This window comes from Falco punctatus (assembly GCF_963210335.1).
Source record: "Falco punctatus genome assembly, chromosome: 6".
In the NCBI taxonomy this organism is placed as follows: domain Eukaryota; kingdom Metazoa; phylum Chordata; class Aves; order Falconiformes; family Falconidae; genus Falco; species Falco punctatus.
Window position 1 is genome coordinate 41,830,100 of NC_137585.1, and position 27,668 is coordinate 41,857,767.

General features: G+C 35.0%; 1 protein-coding gene across 5 annotated transcripts in view; it reads right to left on the reverse strand.

Annotated features, from left to right (window-relative positions):
- The window catches only part of MGAT4C (MGAT4 family member C), a 433,108-nt gene that overhangs the window by 150,145 nt on the left and 255,295 nt on the right, over positions 1-27,668 (reverse strand). The window contains exon 4 of one of the 5 annotated variants that reach the window (XM_080394206.1): positions 1,489-27,045. The exons of 2 other annotated variants lie outside the window; for them this stretch is intronic. In XM_080394206.1, the coding sequence (XP_080250332.1) occupies positions 1,489-1,614 (126 nt within the window). In that variant the 5' untranslated portion in view covers positions 1,615-27,045. Of the gene's footprint in view, positions 1-1,488; positions 27,046-27,668 lie in introns of those variants that run through there. 2 more of the 5 variants (XM_080394204.1, XM_080394205.1) reach the window with 2 other exon arrangements.

Sequence of the window (27,668 nt, forward strand, 5' to 3'; positions counted from 1 at the left end):
CTGCCTTTTGCTAGTGAAAAGGCAAACAACCGTAATGAAGGTTTCACCTTAACAAAAATACATTGTTCTAACCTCATTCATATTATGGATATGGCATTTAATAGAAACTTGGGATTGTTTGGACACATTAATATCCAGAGCTGAATCAATAATGGTGAATCCCAGGTGCTGCAAAGGCAGGACTGGACTAGTAAAGACTAGTAAAAAGTATCAAAGTATAACACAGCTGAGAAACCCTACTGTCTTAAGTGGCGTTTGAGCTGAAAATAACTGTTATTCCTCCGATAGTGATTAGAGCAGACCTAGTCATAGCTAGATTGAATGACAATATATCTCAATTTTACAAGCACTTGTAATATTGTAATACTTACTGCATATGTCATTATTTAAAACTGCATTGTGTAATCGTGGATTACCAAAATAAATGCAGAGTTCTTAAATGGCCTAAGTATTTAGTGAATTCTAATCACTATGAAATAAATGTCATCAAGCTGTTAAATTAACTGAAGCCTGCTATTTATTATTTCCTATTAGGTACAATACTTGACTAGTTAAACTGGTTATTGGATTCTTCATACTGTAGCCTCTGAACCTCTTCAGTCAATTAAATCCTTTATTGCATCTGATTTGTCAATGTCAGTGACACTTCTAATCTCTTAAATCCACACCGGTTCCAAAGCTTTACATGTACTTATTCTGTTGCAAAATTTGATAGTTACACAGACAAAACCCATCCCCTCTCCCTCTGTGCAAACCACGAAGCTGCTAACAACGTAAAAGATGCAAACACATCTGCATACACTCATATAGCTACAGAATGAGACATTTTTTTAATATGAGCTTCAGAATGTAAAAGGGAAAAACATGCAAACACAATCAAAAAAACCCATGCTGGGTGTTTTTCTACCATTACGTTGAACACTTTGGCTCAGTTTCATACCACTTTAAATTGCAGAAATTAGCAGAACAAAGTGACTATAACTAATTCCAGAACTGGAAACTTGAACACCTTGATATTAATCATCACAGGTTTTGATTTATATCTGCAAAAGTATTCCAGAACATTTTCTAAAGTTGGTACAACATTAAATTCCCTCTTCTTAAAATCTCCTCATTTCTTTGTTCATCAACAAAAGCTAGATTTCAAGATGTCACATACAGGTGTTAAACGAAAAGAAGGAAAACCACAGGTATTAAATTACTATTCTGTGCAATGGTCTTGCCAACCTAGTAACTCGGTAGCTCACCTGAAGAGCAGCATAAACACGCAGGCTATTTATTTCCATATTGTAAAGTGGAGTTTGCCAGACACAGACTTGTTTTGCCTTTAAAACATTCCCTTTCTAAAGGATGCCCTTTTGTGCCAGTGAAAGCCACTCTTCAGCTGTTACAGCCTCATTAGCTTCCGAGCTGCGACAGCAGTCCCCTCACAGGTTAGGCGCATCACCTTTATTCGGGAAGGGAAGGCAAACCAGAGCAGACGCTTACCAGACACAGGGAAAACAATCGCTCCAGCTCGATCCAGCAGCGCTGTGTGCAAGCAGGCGGCGTGAGCGATCCCTGGGCCTCACACAAAAGCGGGATAATTGGCTCTCCAGGAAGAGCCGTAAACATCCATCACGGCGGCGCGGGCCGGCGGCTGGCGCTGCCCCGACCGGGCGCTGCTCCCGGGCGGGATGATGTCAGGCACCGCGGCGGGGCGGGCGCTCGCTGGCTTCCCTCACCTGGAGCCGTGCCTTAACCCTAAACTGCCAGACACCGAGCGAAAGCTTCCTCTCTCATCATTAGATGCGCACTTGGCGTCTTCCCCCCCTCCCCGCCTTTCTGTTCCCCCCTCCCCCCCTTTTTTCCCCCTGTCTGTTTTTTCCCTTTTCTCCCCCCCTTCTTTTATTTTTTTAATTTTTTCCTTTTTTTTTTACCTTTTTTTATTTTTTCTCTGTTTTCTTCTTTCTTTCTTTCTTTCTTTTTTTTATTTTTTTTTATTTTCTTGGTAAAAATAAGACCTGCATTGGGGGCCAAAAGTGGCAGGTGCTTGTTGCTTAGCCATTGAAAGTAGCAATTAAAATAATTCTAAACACTAATTTCCCTGAATTACTAAACAAGACCCTCAGGTGAATGCATTTTCATGATCTGTTTACTAAATGGCAGCAATTATCAAAATATTGTACAGAAGAGGTATTAAAGGAAAGGTTAATGCATGCAGCACCTGAAGAACTCACTTTTTAACGATTTTGCATTACCTCCTCTTAGGGTGTGAGATTAATAAAGGTGCACACTGGAATGAAAGGTGTAAATTCAAGAACATTGCACTGCAGGAATGTCAGGTTGATTATTGTGTCTTTTTGAGTGTTTAAAACTAACAGCAAAAGTAAAGAGATGTGCAAATGTACATGCACACTTGTTCTTTGAATGCTAAGTAGCAGCCCAGACATTCTGTAGTAAATGAGGCATGAAACACACTGCCAAATGTGCGATGTCCTAAATATAGTGGCACTAAGTATTTTGCTATATTACAGGCAATATCATAAATCACTTGAGCTTTTAAATGAGCCCAAATCAGTGCTTAAAGAATTGCTTTTTCCATAAATTAATATTTTGATATCTCACCTTTAGAGTGACAAATAATTCTATTGCTCTATGGAAAAATACTAAAGATCTTATCTTTTGTCCTATGTCAACTTTTTTTTCATCTATGGAAACTTCTTTTCTTTCAATGGATAGGAACCTGATTCACTAGTAAATTATATAACACAGTAGTTTATTTATGGCCTGCTATTGCTCATGGGGAAAAAAAAATATCTTATTTTTAAAAATTGTCTTCCCAGTTTGTTCTCTGGGGAAAAAAAGCAGAACCAAAGAACCAACCACACCAATCCAAACAGGAAAAACAAAATATAATCAAACACAGCTTAGCTTAATATATAAGACATGAAACATAAGATTCCTAGAATAACCTTGATGAGCAGCTCTGCTATTTTCTTGTGTTTTTTTCATGAAGTTATACAGACTCGGGAGATTAAGTTCTGAGGACTTAATAAACAGCAGTTCCATGTGGTGATCTGGAGGTTAACTATGAGTCAAAACTTATTTTAAGCCAAAATGAAAGCCTGTATTCATTTATTTTTGTTGAGAAAACATGGGAGTTCAGATGGAAATATATATAAAAAAAGAGTCATTGCCATGCAAAGTGACAAAACTGAATTACAGATCAAAAAAGATAAATTTGGACAATGGGAATGCCATCTTTGCTTTTCTATGAGTAATGATAAAGGTAAGACACAGTAATTGCTGAGAAGATGTGAGTCATGAATAAAAGAATTATTGATGAGATAAAATGTGTTTAGGTATATCATATGCACAAATTATATTCTGAATATTAGAACTATAAACAGTCTAAGCCAAACAAACACATTGTTGACAAAATTTGATTACATAGGTTGATTTGGTCTGAAAAATACCCTGATTTTCTGTATCTAGTTACTCTTACTATGATTAATTAAAGTTATGTACATTTTTTATTCTTACATAGACTACACTTTATTCCTTAACAGAGCATATCACTCACAGATGACCTGTTAGACAGTCTAACAGTAGAGTGCCGTTTACAAAGTCTTCAGTGTTCATCAAGTATGTTACCTACAGAGATAATACAGAGCTTATGCTTTATGAACTAAGCAGGAACTTATATTAGTAGAAAATTTACTTAGAATGGGTTGTACAAATGCCAGTCTGGAATTCTAGTGGAGAATACTTCTTAGTAAGTGGCCTGCAAATTTTGATGCTTTCTTTACAAAAAAAACCTTTTTTTTCTGCAGTCAGATATGATAAAGTAATGTTTTGAAATTGCATGACTTATGAATATTAGTGATAAATTATCAATTTGTACATGCTCCTTGTTTCAGAAACAAAAATTATCTAGCCCTAGTATTTTTAAAAACATGGGTGACTTTGGAGATTCAGGCTGAGCAAAGGCAGCAGCTGTAGATAACAGAGCAGCTCCATGATCCTAACCAGTCACACAGCATTTTTCACACTTCCACATGCTGTCACACATAGGTTATAACCAGTCTGAAGTTAGTATTATTGATATTACAAATAGAAAAAAAAAATTACAGGATTTAAATGATACCTTTTACATGTGCAGTAGTAGCAAGCCAATTCAACAAAAAAAAGTCATAAAGCCATTTTTTTGAATGAAAAAATCATTTAAATAAAATAAACATGTAGGTTACAAGAGCTCAAAGAAGGGTGTGGAGGACTGTGTGTGAAATCCATAAGCACACAATTCATATATTCCTATCATTGTGCCATGAGTTCTTTATCTGAAGAGACTGGCTTGTTAACTGTTGTGGCTGCACAGGCCATGGGGTACTGTTGCTGGTGATATTTTTTGGCATCATAGTTTCAAATATAAATCACATGGAAAAAGAAAGAAGAATGAATGATTTAAAAACAAAAGAATGAAAGAGAAGTGGCCAATGGTTTTCAGTAACTGTGTCATTTCTTTCTATAACATAATATTAATTAATACATGAGTAATGCTGAAGAATCTAAAAATACTGGATATTTTAGTTCTCAAGCAAAGCAAAACTCAAGTTTATTAGTATATATTTCCCATGAGCTGAAATCATTACTGCATTTAATTGCTTGACAATTATTTCTGTCACATCAACTTAATAGTTAAACCAATTATTTATATTACCAAACAGCTCTGCACCAGACACTAACTGAAAAACACAAGCAGTTCTCCAGTGTTGCTTAACCTATACGTTATTAATACTGGAAGGGCTAGGTCTAAAGATCTGGGGGGAAATTAGAACTCAGTCAGGTGATAAGAGGTTTTAGAGATTGAATGTGCAAGCTTAAAATTACAGCTCTCATAATCCTGTATATGAGCTGAATGCTAAGTCAGGTAGAGCTGACAGCTATTATAAACATTTTTTTTTTTTTCTTCTGCATTCTGGCAACATAAGCCACCTGCTCTTAGGATGTTTTTTATCCACAAGATGGCAGCTCTGTTTGCATGGTCGCTATATTGCAATTTGAACCTGAAAATCATTAACATGGTCATTTTTTTTCATTCTATAGCAGATATGCTTTCCTACCTCATGAAGAAGTGTAAAAAAACAGAACCAAACAAACCCAATATTTAAGCATTAATTAATCACAATGTTGAGGTAAATTTTGCCAATTTTTTGCTGAAGTTTTGGCAGATCATAACAAAATTTTTAACTGCTAAACACTTTATTTTTAGAGTTTTGAAAGAAATCTCCATTCAGATCCATATGCTTCCCATGCTTCAATTTCTAGGCCAACAAACCCTGCATAGCCTTTAATAGATTCAGTTTAAAGAGCACAAAAAGTTCTGCTGATAGTAAAGGAAATGCTAAAATGCCTAAAGGTAAATGCAGGTTAACAGGTTTCCTCTATAGATAATGACATATTTTATTTTGTTTAACACCTAAACTCATGAAGAATGCTCATTTATGTTATTAAAATCTATCAGATAAGTTTATTTCTGAGGTACAAAATGCACATACAATGACTCACTGTGCTTTGCAAAATCAATAAAATACAAAGAAACATATGTAACAGGCTAGCTCCTCAAGGGGATCATTAACAGCTGAAATGATTAGCAAGAGTCTTAATTCCAGGTTTGGGCCAAATACATAAAACATGTGAAAGTATTTTCTTTGTCAATGAAAACCAGTAAAATAAAATGAAGCTTTAATAAAACAATGCATAATTTTACATGGAAAGATTTTTCCCTTGGGATAACCATTTCAAAGGAAATTATTTGGCCAAGGGTAACTGTGTGCAGTCTTTGGTGTAATTTCTGGAGTGGAATCTTTGATACCTCAAAGAGGGGTAAGGAACTCCTACCTAAAATTTACCACTGACCAAGACCCTTCGCAGGTATCATTATAAATCAGTGGATGGGAGCTTGTAGACTGTAGTAAATGAAAAACAGATTGATGGGACCTAACTTTTCATGAAAAAGAGATAAACTGTTTCTTAAGTAGTGTGGGGCAGGAGTGCATATGTGGATGGTTATCATGGATCAGCTAATGGGCAGTAACTTGTCATGGCTTAGGGGCACGTACCTGCTCTCACAGCATTTTACATAATGAAGAGCACGGTTCTGGGATGCAAAATTCCAGAGGGCAAGTGCACAGTTAGTAATCTAGGTAACATCAGCATTGACTAAGTTGAGATGTGCAGCAGAAGAGGAGATAAAAAAGGATCTAAAGAAAAAAGGTGATAAGATAGAGGATAAAGGTAATTTGAGGTAGTTTAGATTTCTGTGAAGACAGGGCAAGCTGCCCAATGCATTACATGAGCCTGAACTCAGCCAGTTATCTCAGAGCAGATGATTCACTACAAATTACAATTCCACAGTGACTTGTTCATATAGCTGCACTGTAACAGCACAGTACTGGTCATGTCAGAAAAGTGTCATAACAGAAGTGCTGGTCTTTCATCAGAGAATGTCAAAATACATTAATGTCATAAAGTTATGTTTCCATTCCACAAACAGCTGTGAAAATTGTATCAGGAGAAAAGGGTTTCAAGTTTGCTCTGCATGTATGTGTGTGCGGAGTTCTATGCCAGTGTTTCCTACCAGTGGATAAGTTGACCATTGCATTCTGGTCTGTTACGTGTCTATTTTGATACATTTTTTTAAAAACCAGGCAGTTTTATACAGATTAGAATGCTGCGCTGAGGATTTTCAACATTCTCAACAAAAAATACATGCAAATATTAACTTTTTGCAACACTGGAGATAAGAATTTTCAGAAACAATTTAGATTTAAGATAAACTTTTCAAACAAGTCTACATACTTTAGGAAGCTAAATCACTTTAAAAGTTAAAATGCAATTCTGTAAGAACAAACAAAAGTCTTATGATCACTTCACACACAGGAGTCAGAACATATCATAAATTAAAAAATAAGAACTTCACAGCTTTTTTTTTCTATTTTGATAACACTGGCCCTGTGTGTAAGCTTTAGACCAACCAAAAAGATCAAACACACTGCTGTATTATATAGTTTCCCAAAGTAAGGATAACAGGGGTAAAGGAATGAGTAGGCTACGTGAAAATAGGTTTTTGAATACTAAATGTTAATTTCAACATCTTGACCTGTAAGAGAGTTGACCATACTGAAGCAGCATTTTCAGACACTACCACAGTGAAGGGAGCTCTATTAACATTCAAACCTGTAGGCAAAGAGCAATTTTTGTAGGTCCAGGTCTGAAATACTGGTCTTTGAGAATGCCTCTCATGATCACTACAACATATGATACAAGCATCCTTCTCTTTAACTCAAATTTCCCTTCATTGGGTGTGCCAGATGCAAATTTACAGGGGATGCTAAATGTATCAGATATCAGTGCCAGCATGTGAAGGACATACATCGAATGATAAATGTATCACATGGCATATTAGTCGCCGCACAGCTGTACATTCCTCATTCACAGGGATTAAACTTGTTCCTGAATGTCATCCTAAGAAGATGATATTTTAGCAGTTCAGTTGAAAGTTCATCAAAGAGGAAATTATTCAGAAAAAATATATCAGTGTTTGATGTTTTATCAGGATACTTTGAGCCAGTATAAAACGAAGAGCTTGTTTCTACAGCTAGCATGACAATGTACAAAACCATACCACACTAAAAAGGCAGAGGTCACTGACTGAGGTACAGCTTTGTGCTGACTGACCAAACAACTTTTCGGATGTGTTAAATGTTAAGCTAATTTTGAATTGACAAATAGCTACATTTATGTTATTTATACACAAAAATGTTACTTCCAAAAATATGTATAGCAATATTTAATACAGCCATTGCATTATTAAAAAGATACACACTGAAACTATAGAAAAAATAAAAATAAAACAAGATCCTAGGCAAGGTAGTCATCTTCAGTGTTTATTGAAAGCTCAGGGAGTAATAAAAACAAGACAAAGACCTTGAGAAGGAAAATCTATTTAGTGGCTTAGTCTTGAAGACACTATCTTTGTTCTGACATTGTTTTGAGAACCAGAAATGGAAAGGACAGCTTGGTGTCAGAGGTCTCTGCTAGTAGCTGGACAGACGGATTTTAAAATGGCAATTAAATCTGTTTTATTTATATTAATATACAAAGTTATTTTGGTGTATGATATATGGTATGCAATAAAATATAAAATTCCTTTAGGCATATATAAATGTCCACTTTCCAAAGGTAGTAGGTAAAATAACAAAAAATATTAATACCTGTATTCAATACTATTCAATAAAATTAATTCCAGAGGACATTAGTAGTGATAGGAGACGGAGTAATAATTTTAAATTGAAAGCTGGTAGATTTGGATTAGCTATGAGGAAGAGGTTCTTTACCATGAGGGTGGTGAGACACTGGAACAGGTTGCCCAGAGAAGTTGTGGACACCCAATCATTGGGAGTGCTCAAAGTGAGGTTGGATGGGGCTTTGATCAATCTGATCTATTGAAGGACATCTCTGCCCACATCAGGGGGGTTGACTAGATGGTCTTTGAAGGTCCCTTCCAACCTAAACCATTCTATGACTCTACAACAAAATTCTTTGCCAGCAAAGATAAAGTTTTGGATGTTTTAACAATGAGATACAATTTTTTAATACTCTTAAAGGGTTAACTTCTTTAGAACTTATATTCAGTAAAGCACATACACAGTTTCACGTAGATTGGAAACCATATACAAGATACAACGCTAACCATTACTTTATTAAGCACAGTCTATTAAAATGATAACATCTTAAGTTTTAGAACGGTTGCAGTAATTAAAGCTGTTTGAACCATTCTGCACAAGATAAAGAGTCAGATGAATTTTAGGGGAATTTTCAATTAGCCTATTAGATTAAACCTGTCTTGGTTTAAATCTGTCTGGATGATTTAAAATGGTAATGCTTTGTTATATATGGGATTCAGTTTTATATTGACACACACAAATTCAAGTGTCTACATGTGAGCTAGGTATCTTATCTGTATAATCAAGGCAGAGCTAATCAATGCAATCACTGGAGCCTAGAAATAAGTTCAGCTCGCTTTAAACTAGCTATCTATGGAGAGATATAGTTGTCTAAATACAGTTGTTGTTTAACATTTTCTGAGATGGCCAAGGGTATCTGAAACATCAACAAGTCAATGTAGCTGGTCTCCTTTCTGAGAAGTGACATGTGGGCTCAGGAGTTCCAGGAGACCTGCACCCTCCTTGTCCAAGGTCTGCAGGGCAGGCAGGTTACTTAAAGCATTACAAATAGCAGAACACTTCTATGTTCAAAAAATTGAATAATTCCTTTAATGATTCTTCAGACCAGTGGGAAAACTTCAGTTGATTAAATATAGGCACCTATATTTGAAGCTTGCTATTTGAGATCCATCTGACCCAGACCCAGAGGGCAGAGGTCTCCACTGATCTTATGACTTACCTACCATCCCTGTGCAGAGGTCTCCAGTACCTTCGGCCATCATCTCAAGTGCCACTGGATATTTTGGCAGTTGATTTGAATCCTGTTTACTGAGGTGAAATAGCACCTTTTCAGTGTTACCCAGGATTACTTGTTTCTTAGTTGTTACTTTCTAAAATAACCACTTACCTCCTTACACTGTGAGCAGAAATCTTGTTCCCTCCAGAATATACACCTCAATATATATTTTGTATTTATGTTCCATTCCAAACACAGAATTAAACAGTGTAATCATGTGATGAGCCTCGACTAAGTAAGATTTAACCTTATTTCTAGGGAGCCCAGATTTTGTCCAATGTTCTAAAAATAAGGAACTTGAACATGGGCCATACTCCAACATTTACATTACACTGTTGGAAAAATAGTCCAGGGAAACCAGCTCTTAACAAACAACAAGACAGTGAACTATAGTTCCTATAAGGACTTGCACTAGCTAAGTACAGCTTCAGCATTCTTTTTTAAATTTATTGAAAATGTAGTATTATTTGTCAACTCAACAGAATGAATAATTTCATTTGGCAGACTGGCAAAGGGAATGAATGAGGTGAACATCGCACACTTTTTTATACTGTCTGGACCTGTTACTTTATTTTCTATTATCCTATACGCCACCTAACTAAAAAGCAATAATAATAAAAAAATCCTTTGTTAAGAATCTTTTAGTTCTTTTCACTTTTGACACATAACTTGAAAACTAAACTGTGAACTAAAATAATCCCAGTCATTGTAATTCTGGAGAGTGTGAGCATAAATTGCCTATCTTAAACTTGTATATGAAGCACAGGAAAACAGTAACCAATAAAAACTTTTATAGTCTCAATATTGCCTAAAACATACCAAGGAAGGTGAAAAAAAAAGAATAGAGCTATTTTCATCAGCAGATTTGTGAGAGTACATGTGCTTTCTGAGCTGGAACTTCTCCATAATGTGTTTACTTTTCAACTGCAAGGCTGAGATTGTGATGTATCTGTATTTCATCTTTGCAAAACAAATATTAACATATATATTTTATTTGCTGAAGCAGACATTGGGACATATAGAACAGAGTGTTTGTTGATTCATTCTGCTTAAAATTGAGGTTCAATATCCTCAGAGGAAAAAGTTGTGAGAAATACCAACATGACAACGTAGGAGTTGCATCTTGTTAGACCTTTGCTGTGGGTTTTTCTCTCATATTCCTTATATCTGAAAGCCACATCAAGAAGTTGTTTTTGTACAGTAGTACCTATTAGCACAATATTTCATTCAAGTTGTAAGTCTGTAACACTTTCTTTGGTTCTATGATATATAATTTGCTATTTTAATATTATTTCTATTGGGATCCTCTTGCTTGTAATTAGTTTTATGAAATAGCTTTTATTTGTTTGTTTAAAGCATATCTTCTTAGACACAAGAAATTTTATATAGTCCCATACATACTGCTGGGTCAGTGAATGTTCTGCTCTGCGGGGAAATGGCCTCTCACCTTTGTTAGTTATGCCATGGTGGCACACACTTTGTTCCTCTTTAAGCAACAACATTGAGGAGATGCTTGAAATAATCTGGGCATAGGCCACAGTATTGTCATTGACTCTGCTGACTTCATATGGAGATGCTCTGCCACTCCATATTTACTAGGTTTTTTCCCCCTATACTGCTAAAATAGAATGTAAACTCATATTTTCCTTCATACCTTTCTGTAATCCAAATACATTCCTAAATGGATTCTAAAGTATACCTTATGATATAACCTTACCTTGGCTTTGGTAATTAGTCACTTTTTATATTTTCTGCCTTACTGCAGTTACAAATTGAAAAAATAAAATCTATTTTAGGTTTTCTTATTAAAACTAATGACCCATATATTCAATTTCTTCTGCTTTGGATGAAATTAATAAAGTTTGAATCATATTTTATCTTTTCTTTTCTGAAATTAATAACCTGTATGACCTTTGTTATCTTTCTTGGACTTAAAAAGTAATCTTCATGTCTATTTTTGCTTTCTGTATTCTGAATTGCTGAATCCAGCTTTGTCTCCATTGGTAAAATTGTTTCCTTAAATCAGTTTATATTATTTTTTATTTAAATGAGAGAATTCTTTATTGCCATTTCCTTGCCATCATTCCTTGATTTCAGTGAAGGTCTAAACCAGTAACCTGCTAAGAAACATATTACTTTAAACAATTAAATTTCTATCTAATGCGTTAGTATGTAGTTTCTTCCACCTCAGTGTCCCCTTCCATTCCCATATGTCTTTGCAATTTTTAATCGTTTTATATTTTCTTTTTATTTTTGTAATTTTTTCCTGTGTTGTCTCAGGAAGATGCACCCTGAGCCTTTAGCTACACAGCTTTCCTCCCCCACTCTCTCTATGCACAATCAAATTTGCAGCGTGGCTTTAATTCATCCCTGTGGCAAAAGGTAAGAACAAAGTCTGTGAAGCACCTAAGTCCAAGGGAAGCCTTTAAACAGACTTTATATTATCACTGTGCATACAAATGGGTTTTGTCATTGTAGAATTTCCCAGTTTATTTGTGTGCAACTGCTAGATATGTACAATCCAGAAGAAGCCCCCTGGGAAAAAAAAAAACCAACAAAAAACTAAACCCAAACCAACACCAAAACATAAAACAACTATAACTGTCTGACTTTTATGACATTCCAAAGTTGATATAAATGACCAGTTTACAATTAAAAAAGAATAATCTTCTAATACTTGCTAGTATCCTTATGGACAAGACTGATGTGGGTTTTTTTCCTTTTTATGTTTTGATTTGGCATAGAATTGTTAATACAAACTAAATCTGGCACTTGAAATAAAATAGCTTTTGTGGATACACTGAAAACTACATGTAAGTTCTAAGTCTCTATTCTGCAAGCTGATGGAAATATGTATTTACTTCATATTTCAGCCTCCGAGATGCCATTTGGGACCCTCAGTCAACCTCTAGCCCCAAGGTCTCTTTGCCAATCATTTTGTCAGTTGCCATGTGATCCCTGCTTGTAAGATATCCTCCTGAAATTGGTAGAAAACATCATAGCTGTCATGGCAGAAATCTAAACTATGACTAAGATTTACATTTTTGAAATCACGTTTTTTCATAAAGGCACTTTTAGACTATTTTACCTAGATGGTTCCTGACTAGAAAAGAACAGAAAATTCTACATGATTAATGGGTATTGTGAAAAAAAGAAAATGTTAGAAAGAAGCCCTACCAAGTGAAGGCCTTGTCCTAAATCTATTGAACTAGCGGAAAAATTCCTTGTGATTTTATTGAGCTTTGTCTCACAGTGATAAGGAACACATAATCAATAACTGTCAGTAAATATCTTTTAAGTTACATGAGGCTGGATCTCCAGCACATTTAAACTGGTGCAGCTCTGTTTATTTAAATTCAGTTGTGTCTTTGTAACTTAAATGAGACTGTGTCAAATTTCAGTTTCAAGCTTTCACTGCTTACCAAAACATCTCTTATGAGTGAAATATCCCTGTAAGTGAATATGAGTTCATTTAGGAGAAATGTAAAAGATGGGTAAAACATTTCTAAATGTTTGATCATTAAAAATATTTTAATGAAAATATCCTATTCATTAATTGAAGTTCTTTAGAAAGTAATCAGAGAGGAATAATAACTACTTTTAATTACAACACTTATCTAGTCTAAATAATTTAGCTACAGATCATTTTGCCTGCAATGTGTTACAATGGGTCATTGATGCTGCCTGTGATCCCTTATTCTCTCAAGCAGCTCTTTCAAACCCCTCACCTTCATTCACTTTATGTATTATTCAACAACTTGAAGCATTAGAGACATTCATAACGTGGTAATGATTATGCTTCAAAAACTTTAAAACAAAGGATCCCCATGTGATATTTTCTTCGTTTCTGTTGTGAAACATTTTTTTGAACTTGTAACTGACCATGGTTCATGTTCAAAGAAATGTTCATCAAGGTTATACGTGTTTGAGGATGATATTCTCTGAGCATACTGACTCCCCATGACAAATAGTTTTTTTCAACTGCCTTCAAGGACCCCACTCCCAGATACCCAGGAAAACAGCAAGACGCTATGGTAGTCAGGACTGAACAGTGCTCATACCAACACAGGGAACGTGTTCCAGTTCTGAGCATCCCTTAAAATGAAAAATATCTTCCTTGTGGTCCCCTACTGGTTAAGCAGAATGACTGTTTACTCAGAGATGACTGCACATGAGGAGACATCACTTAGATAGGGTCTGTTAGTAAAGAGATGAAAATGCTGTCATATTTTGATAAATAATTAGAAACATTTAAGGGTGGGTTGTTTGGTGGGTTGTTGTTTTGTTGTGTTTTTTTTTTAATTCCTTGAGACAAATTTTAGCTTCTTCTCACTCAGAATGAAAACAATTTACATGAATGAAAACAGAAATCCGAACATTAATTTCCTTCAAAAATTCTCTTAGAATATATATGCTATTTTCCCACAAATGTAATTTCATACAGTGTCTTTCAGATAGACAGCACTGAGGGACACTGCTGAGAAGAAACATATTCATTTTCCATTGTAAATCTTGATTTTAGATCTAGCTAGAGTATATTTCTCTTAGTTATGTCAAGTCCTCCTTGACTTGTTAGCTTTTATGTAGCTGCAGGGAAGGCAAATGTTGAAAATTCATAGTGGACTTTTTTAAAACACAAGCAAAATGCAAGAAAATACATTTTTTTATTAAAAAGAGTTCATTTCTACCTACCCTGGTAAAAAAAACCAAACAAACAAGCAAAGAAAAAACAAACAACAAACAAACAAAAACCAAAACCCTCCCCCCCTCCTTCAGTGCTTTTTGTTCTCAGAAGGAAAAGAGCAAAATAAGTCCTAGAGATGTGATTGTAAGAGACAACCTAGAAATAATTAATAATAAGGTCTGTAGAAACTGTCATATGTACATATGATGCCTTAAATTAATCGAGGTTTACATTGCCTACATTGTTTTCCACAAGGAGTGCTGTTCCATTCTATTTGACCTTAATTAGTATAATTGATAGTAGTTTTAGAGCTGCACAACATTTTAATCATGTAGTTACAGCTTTCATGACAGAAGAAAAATGAAATAGCAGCTGGGAGTTATCTATTAATAGTATGGGAACAGAAAGTTAAAAAGAAAGACTTTTCTAGGACTTCAGGGCTTTTATGGCATTAGTAATGAATGACTAATGTATTCTAAGAGGAGCACGCTGATCTCCAAGGATGTAATGAAGGGCAGCAGGAGGTAGGATCAATGTAAGTTAGAAATTTGATATCATTAGGAAATCATATGGCTGCTAGAGTATATGGATGGGCCAGAAAAAAAGTCAGAGCTTGAGAATATAAAGCATGCGTATGCATGCATGTATGAATGGGATCACCCGGATATGTGTTAAGAGTTCAGACTCTGAAATACAGATTACTGACATAAAGTTTCCTGGAAAAGCATGGAGTGCTGCTGCACGTCATGAGGTTAGAGTGAGAATGGCAGAACAATCGAAATTTATTTGGAGATATGATTATTTGGAATGGATTTGAAAAACTACAATGTACAAGGGTACAATGAAAAAAAGAGAATAAACAAGAGAGATTCTAAGCTGCTTGCAAAACACCCTAAGGGAGTAATTTGTTCATTAGCTTCAGTTGGAACTTCTTTTCTTGAAGGTTGCTCCTATCATTGTTAATGACACTCAGAGTTTCTGAGGTTGGGAGGCTTTATAAGAAAAGAAAGCTAGTTCTACTGTCTCTTTCTCACACATCTAGTTAGAAAAAACTCCAAAACAACACAAAATGATAAACCCCTCTACCAGTGGCACTTACTGCATATCATACTGGGAGAAAGAAGCATGTAAAGCTAACTGCCAATTCTGTTTAAATTTGTATTCCACTAATTTTCTCTGTGGCACTACAGTTTGGTACATTACTTTTGTAAAAAGTACAGTGTAAGATGAATTAATTGATTAATACTGATTAGATTTTATATCTAACAATCACTTTTTTTTCATTAAAATAAAAATGAAAACATGAACACAGAGTTCAATTAACTTTAAAAATATGGCAGAGGACAGCATAACTGGAAGTGAAAGAATCTGGGGATATATATTTTTTAATATCTGGGGATATTAAAAAAAAAGTTTTTAACTGCATGTACCCAGAGAGCATGACCAGCTTGGTCACAATAATAAATAACATAGCATAGTTCTTACAACTTAAACATTACCGTACCTATTTTGAAGATCATGCCGAAAAAGCTTAATTGAGGTACTGACTGTGTGTTATTCACAGTGCTAAAATATTTTGCAGTTCAAGTCTTTATGGATTTTTACATCTCAACAGTGTTGGGAATATTCAACTGTCATTACAGGCTGGGAACAATCAGATATTAAGAAAGAAAAATATTTCTAAAGACTTGGAAAACAAATTCTCATGCAGATTTTTTTCATCTCTGCAGAGTGATTGTTGGCCTTTTTCATTATTTTCTTTTTTACTTGTGCTTCTGCTCTCCTGTCTTCTTGCACAAAGAAATGAACATTGACACTGGGGGTTCTGAGACTTTTGCTGCCCAGGCAAAGTGAAAAAAGTTCACCCTGCAATTGTTTATACAAAGAATAGTCACTACACTTGTTGCTGTGCCATTTAACAGGATATCATGGCTACACAGATAAAGACAGTTCTACTCTTAAGTCAGTCAATGAAGAAAGGATATACTTTTTGTTTCTCTTTTTTTTTCACCCGTGCTCTATAGAAAAAAATATTAACAATACGTTGGGGCTAATACATTAGGGTCAATAAAAATCAAGAAAACAGCAAAGTTATGGTTACAAACAGAATTCTACATCTAGGTGTGAGAAAATGTACACGATTACAATTCTTTCATAACTATATAGAACTGGTAAAATACCAGATGACTTTTCTAAATACATATATTTGGTGTCTTGCACCACTTTAATCCTAAATATACAAACTTTATTTTCATTCTATATCTGCCTCTGTACTGACTTAACTCAGAGTTCCTTAGAAGTAGCTACACATTTCAGAAAGTTAAGTCTTTTTCACTTCCAATGAAAGGGCAATGGGCAACAAAAACCCAGGGCACAGATATTGAAATAATTTTTAATTTTGAACTTTGATGAAGCATAGCATCCTGATTTCATTATGATTTTCCTTTCTCAATTATATAAATCCTGAAAAATAATTAGTATTTTTGATCCCTTCTCCTTTGACTTATAGAGCACTAACTCAGTTCAAGCACAAGTAAAATCTTCAGAGATTTACATGAAACTAATTGTCTAAGTTTCTTGTTGATACTAAACTCAACTTATTAATCAGTCAAAAGCATAGCTTTCACTCTGCAAACAGTTATGCAGAACCTTTTGTTTTGTAATTTGTTCAAAGCCTGGTTTTGGTCTACAAGATTTAATACTTTATCCTCAGCTAGGAAGAAACAAAGTACTCCTTTATGGGGAAATTGTGAAAAAGACAGTAGCATCCTCAATTGAAAAACAAAAACAAAACCCAAAAGAACAAAACAAGAACCCCCCAAACCCCAAATATTTACATATATATGCATCTATACTTAAACCTAATCATCATATGTAAATGTTTATACATCCACAATTTAACGAGAAAACTTTTAAACAAAGACAATAACAAATAAATGGGATTTGTTGTATAAACATGACTTTTAAAGAATCGTCTCAGATCCATCAAGTTGAATAGACAGATTTCAGTACAATACCTAGTTTTATCAGCAGACCCAAAAGATTTGTATTAATTTTATAGGTTGTTTGAAATTTCTCATGTTTTAAAAATTGCTATTTTTATTCCTCTTTTCAGATTTTTTTTAATTTTACACTTTTCAATAACAATATACCTTACATGATAGTGTAGCTTTCTTTGGAGGAAAGAATGTTTTTTTCAGAATGAGACCAATATGATAATGCATCTGACTTTATATACTATTCCAAACATAAACATCAAATTCCTGTTCCATTTTCATTTATTGATTTTACTAGTGAATCACTACTATTGCCTAATTTCAGTTCCCACACTATCATTACAGGTGCATATTTCTCCAAAGTTACCTGCAGTCTGGCCTTAAGAGCCAAACAGTCATTCATGTTGTGCCATGTTGCCTTTTCCAGCTGCTGTTGGAAAGGGATTCTTAAGATGATAAATTTTATGAAATGTGGTACAGCCAAGTAACTAAAACAGGGAAGGACCTAAAATACATAACACTTTGTTGCAATATGTCAACTCAGGCCAACATCTTTTAGTAAAAAGCAAAAATTGTTGTAGCTAGAGATGGAGAACTATATCTAGAAATTTATACTGAAGTAGAGCTGAAGTTCCGAATTACAGCAGAGTGAAAGTATCAGGAGGAAAATTCTGTTAAGAAAATTCAAATGTTACTTTTTCAGCAATGCTGTTAAACAAATAGAATAATTATTTGCAGTATTTCTTGATGAAAATATTTAAAATGCCTCTTTTTCAAAGAAAATGTTTTATAACAGTGAAACAGTACTTTTTCAAATGTTAAAAACCTATCAATATCAATTAAAACATGCACCGTATCTGTTTTCAGCTTAGATGCTGCTGTCTTTGAACTTCTCATAGCGTAATCATTTACAAAAATGTGACCTAGAATAGACACTGCAGCACAGGTCTTTGTATTGGGACTCTTCAATAAGAGTCCCAATTCTATTGATGCATCTATTTTTAAGTGCATTCTTAGACTAAATTTTGGGGGAAAAATCATGCTTGAAAGTACTGAAATTTCAAGTTACTTTGATAAATATAATTATAATGTATATAGCCAAAAGCTGCTCTTAAGTAAGTGATTGAGAAATCAGGGAATTAATGTTTTCTTGGTAAAATGTATATACCATCAAATAAAACTCCAGTTAAACAATAATTTTGATAGTTGTTAATTGTTATACTACTGTTATCATAAATTGGTATATAATATTTTCAAAGACTAAATCTTCCCAAATTCTGACATAAAAATTATTCCTGTTTATTCAACGCTAAATGTCAGAATAAATCTTGTTATTTAAGTGATGACATTTACAAATATTGAGGCAAGCATATCCTCATGGAACACCAATAGGAGGTGCTCTTGTATTATTAATGTCATTGCAAGTCAAGACCATACTGTAATCAGTTCAATGTAAAAGTTGACTGTGATTGAATAAAATAACTTCTTTATTTTTCTATTATATTTTGTTTCTCTCAAAAGAATTAAATATTTATTTTATAATCCACATACATTCAAGAAAAGAAATGCCAGCCACTGTTGGGATTTATTTACTGTGAATTTTTACACAGTCCTTGACCCATGGGGCTTTTAGAACAAAATTATGTTCTTTTTGTGTACATGAGGGATGCATATAGAGTTGGAAATGAATTAAGGAGGATAAAAATAATCTTTTCTTATACAATCCATATTTAGTAGAGGGTCAATGGCACTCATGCAGCAGTTTCCAGAAGACATCTGCCTAGAAGATGTCATGAAAGTTTGAAATCCTGATACATGTAGTCCTTTTTACCTGCCATCAACAGTGACCAGAAGCTAATCAGTGCTCCCTGACCATGGCACAGCAATTTTTTTTCACTGGAACATTGTATGGGGTGTAAAAAAGAATCTTAATCCCTTGATTACAGAAGACTATTGTGCTTCATGGCTCTGTGCTATTAGGCACTAAATGTGAACTACAGGCTATATAACAGCCAGTAATGTTGCACAATTTTTTTCCAATTGTTTATTCTATATACTCTCAAATATTTTATTTTACCACCACCAATCAATATTGTGACTGAGCTCATCCAAGCATCAGAGCATCTTTATAAACAGTAAGCAAAACTATGACTCATCTCTATGACTAACATTTTTGTCAAGGCTATCTAAACTTTTCACATGATAGTGGTTATCAATGTTGAAAAGAATAGGGGAAGGAATTCACCCATGCGGACTTTCATTGGAAAGCAGATCAAAGTAAAAGTGTAATTTCAATTTCAGTGTCAGTTGATAGTCATCAGATTTTAGACACATAAATAGATACTCTTTTGCACTGCTATTTAGTGAACCTGGAGAAATACTCCGGGGGAATCACAGAATCATAAAATCATAAAATGGCTTGTGTTGGAAGGGATCTTTAAAAGTCATCTAGTGCAATCCCTCAGCATGGGCAGAGACATCTTGCATTAGACAGGTTGTTCAAAGTCCCATCTAACCTGACTTTGAAACCTTCCACCCTCAATGTAACAATTTTTTTCCATATATACAATCTAATTCTACTCTTTTTTCAGTTTAAAACCCTTGCCCTGTCAGTACAAACCCTGGTATAAAGTGTCTTTCCATCTTTTCTGTAAGCCCCCTTAAAGTATTGAAAGGCCGCAATACGTCTTCCTGAAGCATTTTCTTCTCCAGGCTAAACGACCCCAGCTCTCTCAGTATTTCTTCATAGGAGAGGTATTCCTGCCCTCTGATAATTTTTGTAGCCCTCCTCTGGACCTGCTTTAACAAGTCCATCTCTTTCTTGTGCTGGGCACCCCAAAGATGGATGCAGTATGTCAGGTGAGGTCTCACAAGAGCAGAGAAGAGGGGCAAAATTACTTCCTTTGACCTGCCAGCCATGCTTCTTTTTATGCAGCTCAGGGTATGATTGACTTTCTGGGCTATAATCACACATTGCTGGCTCATATCCAATCTTTCTTCTTCCATTATCCCCAAGACCTTCTTAGCAAGGCTGCTGTCAATCAGTTAACTCTCCAGCTTGCATTGAATTTGGGCATGGCCCCAATCCAGGTGCAGGAACTTGCACTTGGCCTCCTTGAACTTCATGAGGTTCAAATGGGCCCACTGCTCAAGCCTGTCAAGGTCCCTCTGGATGACATCTGCATCAGCTGTATCACTCAGCTTGGTGTCATCTGCAAGCTTGCTGAGGGTGCACTCAATCCCATTACCTATGTCATTGATGAAGATATTAAACTGTATTGATCCCAGTATGGACCCTTCAGGGATGGCACTTCTGCTGATTTCCACTTGGTCATTGAGCCATTCATTGACTGTAACTCTCTGGACATGGCCATCCAGCCAGTTCCTTGTCCATCTAACAGTTATCTATCAAACCAATATCTCTCCAATTTAGAGGCAGGAATGTTGCTGGGGGGAGGGATACAAAGGCCTTACAGAAGTCCAGGTAGGTGACAGGTAGGAACTAGGGAGTCTGAAACATTAGGATCGTATACATTTTGCTATCTAAGCACCTGCTTCTCTTTAAGGAATTCTAAACAGCTAGGTCAGATGCAGACATCCACAATCATGTGAGCTGAATCTCACCAGGGATATATTTCCACAAGGAGGATTCAGAGCATATTAGTTACTGCTATTTCTGACATGATTTGCAGCAGCTGTTCATTATGAGGAATATCAGAAGCTAGAGAGAGAGATTAACTCTCTGTTCTTTCACTATCCATAGGCAAAGCCCAGCAGTCATCTCTCCACAGTACAAAAGCTCCTTACTGTTACTGCTTACTATTTGTTTGAACTTAAATGTAACAGACTGAAAAGTTTAACTCAATTGGATTAACTTTTTGTTGGGCTTTGATTAAATTCTGCCAAGCTTGTTCAACTGTACGAAATTTGTCTCTTTGCAGGATTTGGTCAGACTTGAAATATAGCATGAATTTCCTTATGGATAGTTATGCTGTTACATTCTTGACTGCTTCAGGTACTGAATTGTGACTTGAACTGTGCAACAAAATCTTACATAGCACACATAGGTTTGTAAAGTCATCTGCAAACCTCACAAATGACTCTACTTCTGCATTCTGGTCAAGGATGGCACTACCTTATAGGGACTTACAAAAAAGATGGTAACAGGGTATTTGATATTTTACCCTGGAATACCCATGAACCATGTTAGATACACAAATCTTGGACTTAAGTTACTTGAGGGTTTCCAGAACATCTTAATGATTGAATGCACTGATGTTTAGGAATACAGGTTGATTTTTGGATTGTGAGTATAAAATGGGATCGTTTGTGCTTCAGGCTTCATATATGAGATCTTTAATCATAATAGCAGTGTTGCTTTTACAACACCTCATGCTTCATTCAGTTGTGTGATGTAGGTATCTGGGACTGACCACCTTAAACAGCAACATGAACAGGATTTTAAATTGTCATTGAGAAATGTTAAGAAATATATTTGAGGAATTTGATATGTTTTTTCCCTTTGGATGACTATAGCAATCCCACAAGATATTTCCTTTGAAAGGTCACATGAAGTAGGTGTTTGAACAGCACGTTAAGTTGCAGTTGCTGGAAATATATGTCAACCTTTCCTGAGTGCAATATCAGGATAAAGTATCACAAATATATCATAATCCATTTTCAACCAAGCTTCTTAGGCAGTAATTACACCACAAGATTAAGGGGAACAAGAAACAGAGTATGCAAATAAACTGTTTCTAAGATAAACATTTAATAAGACTTGTCTTTTATTAAAAAAAAAAAAAAAAAAAAAATCAAAGCTAAAAGGTGCCCTTTGAGATAGATCAAAATCAAACTTTTCAATTTTCAAGCTTGAATTTCAATTTACTGAATAAACTTCCTGTGTTTGGACATCTTTTCTTTCTGGCCTGACTCCATCTCCAGCAATTGTTAAATGATTTGTAAAACCTTCTCATATTTGCACAGCACCCAATACAAAAATGGCATTTTTTCCTATCCTGCATATAAAATATTACTAACCTTATCTTATACTTCACTTTATTATTGATGATAAGGAATTGGCAACTGCTTCACACTAAGAATCTAAAAATAAAGATCATATTTTTCCAAAGGAAAACCAAATTTATTATATTAAAATAATGAGGGAAACAGAAATTTTCTGAGTTGGTAGGTAATATTTTATGAAATAAGTTATGCCACCTGTTAACCAGAAATTAAGAATTTATGGTGCATGGTGAAATATGAAACTATTGCCTTCAAACAATAGCAAACAATAACAAAACAATTGTCTGGTACAAAAAATATTAGCCTTATAACTAACACATTTCTCAGAATCAGCAATTTCTGTCCACTCAATGGTCCAACATGTTTAAAAGTCCTTTCATTGCTGCTATATATCTTCTTTTAACTCAAAAATCTGGAGGAGCTATAATCACTGCTGTTGAAAATCTCTTCACCTTGCTTGTTATAGAAATATTCCACATTCAGAATTCAACATGTTAGGAGACAGAGGTATCAAAACAGACCAAAGCATGTATTTTTGTATAATATTATACATAATATCTCCCTACATATTTATGTCTATAGCTTTATTACCTCTTCTTCCATGAATACATAGCTTTCTTAATAGGCTTTTCTATGTGAAACCACACAAACACATTTTTGTGAGTCTAAATATAGCATATTTCTAAATTTATTTTATTCATTACACTGTTGACATCTGCAGTTCACCTCAAGGACTGAGTGAAAGATGCTTTTTTTGGTACACAACATACTAGATAAGTTTAATTATTTCATGATGTTCCATGTCTTTTACTTATCTGTTTTTAATTATTTCTGAACAGCCAGTTGTCAGGTACTGGTGTAAAGATTTGATTAGTTTAAAATTCTCCAGGTAATATTTATAGCTAAAATGCATAGTAAACTTCATAATTAAGTGAGGACAAGAGGCAATGAGCACAAACTGAAACACAGGAGGTTTCATTTGAGCATCAGATGGAATCTCATGGAAAAGGGAAACACACTTTTACTGTGAGAGTGACTGAGCACTGGCACAGCTGCCTGGAGTGACTGTGGAGTCCCTCTTCTTGGAGATACTCAAAAGCCATCTGGACATGGTCCTGGGCAAATAGCTCTGTGTGGTCCTGCTTGAGCAGTGGTGTTGGATCAGAAGACCTCTATAGGTCCCTTCTGACCTCAACCATTCTGTGTGATTCTGTAAAATCAATACAAAGTTAAAATTTCTGCTTTCCAGATGTCTGAGACATTGGGCTGCTTAGAAAAAGAGACTGGATCTTTTTGTTGTTGGCTCAGCCACTTCATAATTAAGCTTTATAGACTCTTGGGTATATACCATCTGGAGTGGTGACTTTCTTTTTTTGAAGATGTTGGTTTACTCCAAAAATGCTTTTTCTGACAAGACAGTCTCTGAGGATTCCTCATGTTAATTATTAAATAACCCAGTCCCAAACTGCTGTATTTTTACTGATGGTGGTAAGAAATGATCCACTTCTCAGTATTGTCTGCACCTTGTCTGCTTCTAACCCTTTGGTATAGCAGACCAGTCTTCCCCTTCATAAAGAACACGTTTTTTTTGGTAAAACATTAAGATTTGGTTTTGGCATTTCTGATTTCCTCTGATTTTAATAATTTATCAGAAAACATTTATCTCTTTCTCTAAGCATGTTTGCGGAGGAAATGTGATAGGGCAAGGCAAAGGAGCTAGGGAATCCATCTCATGATGACAACATGGTATGTGCACATACTTTGGAAACAGCATTTTTCCTGGTTATAAAAGAGTATGGTGACCTCTCATGGCTTTCTGTAATATATGGCTATCTTTACTGTTAGCTGGACAATGAATTTTCCTCATGGGATAGGAATAATTGTATGTATTAAGGAATTCATGAAACATCTTCATACTTATTGCATCTGATATAAATCTAGCTTTTGATGGGGAAAACCTTAAATCCTTAGGATTTCTGTATTTTGTGTTTGTGCAAAGAATAGTTTATATTTTAATGGGATATTAGGCATGGTGTTTTTTGAAATAGCTTTGTTTTGAAGTGCTTCACAGACAAGAGCATCAGACAAGGTACCTCCCTGATTCCAGAGCCTTTCCATAGCTCATGTTAAAAGCTGTTCTGGGTAGCAGTTCATTGTATAGCAAGTATCAAAATTGGAGCTCTTTGAAAGATGAGAAGTGCTTTTGCCTTCCTTTCTATAAGCCTAGCCCAGCTGGGGGGTTTTACAAGGTGGTGTGTTTTGTTTTTGTTTTTGTGGGCTTTTTTTGTCTTCTTTTATTTCCTTTTTGGTTTCCTCTCTTTCTTCTATCCACTTTTAGGTTCTCTCAGGAAATGGAGTCTGCTCAATCCAGATTATCAGAGCTTGAACAAAATTGCCACATAAATCTTCTAAAGCACTCTTTTGCTTCTTTTCACATCACCATGATGACAGCTAGTCTTCACTCTGAGGAACCTACATATTCTTCATGCTCTAGATATCCCTGTCTAAATATGTTAGGAATAGATGGATGCTTTTCCCTAACTTTGATTCAATTTGAACCCACTTGGTCCTCCCTCATGGAATTGAAAAGCTGGCATCATTTGTCAGATCCTCATGCTTTCTTTCGACCAGTTTTTAGTAGAAAGTAAATTAAGTCAGAGTGCACCGACAATATGGGTTAACAACTGCACCATAAGATTTGTTGTCTAAATGTTGATAGAAACAGAAACTATATTAGGACAAAAAAAAAGTATTTTTTTTTTCAATTAACCAAAGCAAATTATTTGTGTATTTTATTTTCTTTAGAGGGTACTCCCCAAATATAGTAATTAATTATTTTTAAATTCAAGTTAGATAATTTGAGGAAGCACAACTGATTTCTTGATTGTATGTCTTCTAGATTAATTTGAGGTTCTAACAAAATTTATTTTGTTCACCACTCATGTCCTCTATTCACAGTATGGGAAGTTTATTACAATGTTGTCAGTGTTAGGAAGAAAAACAATAATAAAGAGGAGAAGGGAGAAACAAACAACCCAGAACTACTTACGGTAGGATAACATAGATTTAATTTCTCATCCCTTTCCTTCCACAGGCAAAAGTTCAAAAAATAAAATGATATTGTGACCATCTTCTCACATACTTGTTTATTCAGCGGTCTCCTTTCTCTAACATTGCTCAGAAGTTTGGCCATCTATGGGACAACTATGTTACCACTTTTGTATAAGAAATGTCACCTGCTGCCTGGCGTATTCACTAGTGCCTGTTCGAAGCAGCAGCAGCTATTTCTCCTCACAATGGATGCAACATCTCTCTTTCCCAAAGTTTTTCAGGTATAAAGCATCAAAAGTTAGTGGAGATTGCTGGAAACTTGGAAGAGTTTCACATCGTCTGCTAAATCTCTATGAAATATGAAAATGTTCAGCACATCAGAATTTTAAAACTGATGGGTGAATATCTATAAATACTATATTAAACACAAAAAACTATGTTAATTCTATATTAAGTACACACAGTTAAAATCAATAAAGTCAGCCAAATTCAAAAGTTAAGATTTCCACACTTCAACAGCAACTCCTGAAAATAGAAAACAGAATAAAAAATAAAACATGCAGGATGGCATTTCTGAGAGACAAAATATGGAACACATGGGACAATAAGCTAAAGAAATCAAATAAAAATAAGTAGCAACAGAACAATTCCTTTAAAGAAACAATAGAATAAAATTGTAAAAATGGACTGAATAGATGAAATTAAATACATGAATTAATTAACATTACCAACAAATCATGTTAGTAATTTCTGCTTATTTATTCTCTAACAATGTGAATATGTGACCACACAAACATCATTCTTATGAACACTTCAAAAATATTTTACTCAAAAGAATATCTTCAGGATATAAAGGTAGTTAGTTATTCAAACAGCTGAAATCTTTAGTTTTCGGTGTTACCATAAACTTTAAAAAATGCACCAATCTCAAATCTTAACCATTCTTATTTGTATTTTACTCTTTATAACAAAATTCATACAATTTAAATGCTCATATAACTGTGCTTATATATCAGTGTTTAGTATTGTGACACTGTGACTTAGAAGCTTTCATAATACAGAACATATGCCTGATTTTTCTCCAGTAGGCAGTAGAAATGCAATAAATTCTGTGGTGCACCAATTTGTTTAGGTTTTGATGTTATGTTCAAATTAAATTTAGTATGTTCAGATTAAGTAATTAATCCTGACACTTGACTACTGGTTATTTTTTATACGAAGTCAGGCCATTTTGGTGGTAAAGGTTCGAAAGATGCTCTGTGTTAAAGGGGCAACATTAATGGGACTATAATGCAAACACAAATGAAGCAACACTGAACAAATACAATAAAGAATTGTGTACCCCACACTTTTTTGTAGTGTCATAGATGCCATAAATAGATTCTCAATCTATATGTAAATTACATTATTTCATACTATGAAACAACAATAAACAACTGTTGGAGTGGTTTCTTTTAAAGAGCTTTTAGGTGCCTGTAAAAGAAATGGCTTTTGTACATGGTCTGTGAACCACAAAATATAACTTTTTCATTCTGCTTAGTTTAGCTTAAACTTTCTCATGGTATTAATACTAAGGGATAACTATAGATCTGAGGCACTCTGAATCTTCCTAATGAACCCATACTTGCCATTCTAGTGCAGGATTCATGGATCTGAAATTTCTGCTGCATGCCTGAAAATCTACCTTTAGAAACACAGGAACTCTTGCAGCATCAGTGTCACCACTACTGTATTTCACTGATATTTCAGAAACTTTTCATGGTGAGGAACAGACTTTTACACCTGTAGAAACACATTATAAGGTATAAATTATAATCAGTCCTTGCTACTGCGGAGAGAACTTTCCTCACTACTGCATACATTTCCTCCAGCATGCTTTTAAAGCCAGTGGCATCAGCATTGGTAAGTCACTGTAATGACCCGGTCAAGCTCTTTGACTTTCCTCACATATAAAGACAGTTAGCACTTGCTTTCTCAGTGACTATCACCACCTAGCCTCCTGTCCTGAAGGTGCTACAAGGAAGGAAAGGCATTAACTGTCCATCAATTCTCCTGTGGTTTTCCAGTGCATATCTGGATCATCTAATCACTTAGACCTGCTGAAAAATAGACTGCATTACATTAGTCGCATTACAAATTTCACCTTTTGGTTCTTTGTTTCTCAGCACATAAAATAAATTTAGTCAGTTACAACTAGGCAGATGTAGTCTAGTCCTCACCTGAGTGGTGATTTCAGGTAGGCTTGACTTCAACCCTTGATAGACATTTCTGTTACTTACACACAAATCTGATGTACTGAGCAGCAGCTTCTGAGAAATGAGTATTCCTGCTACAGGAGCCTCTGTGGGGATGCAGAAACTCTAGGGGTCACATCTAAGAAAATGGTGATTTGATCTTCCAAGTGT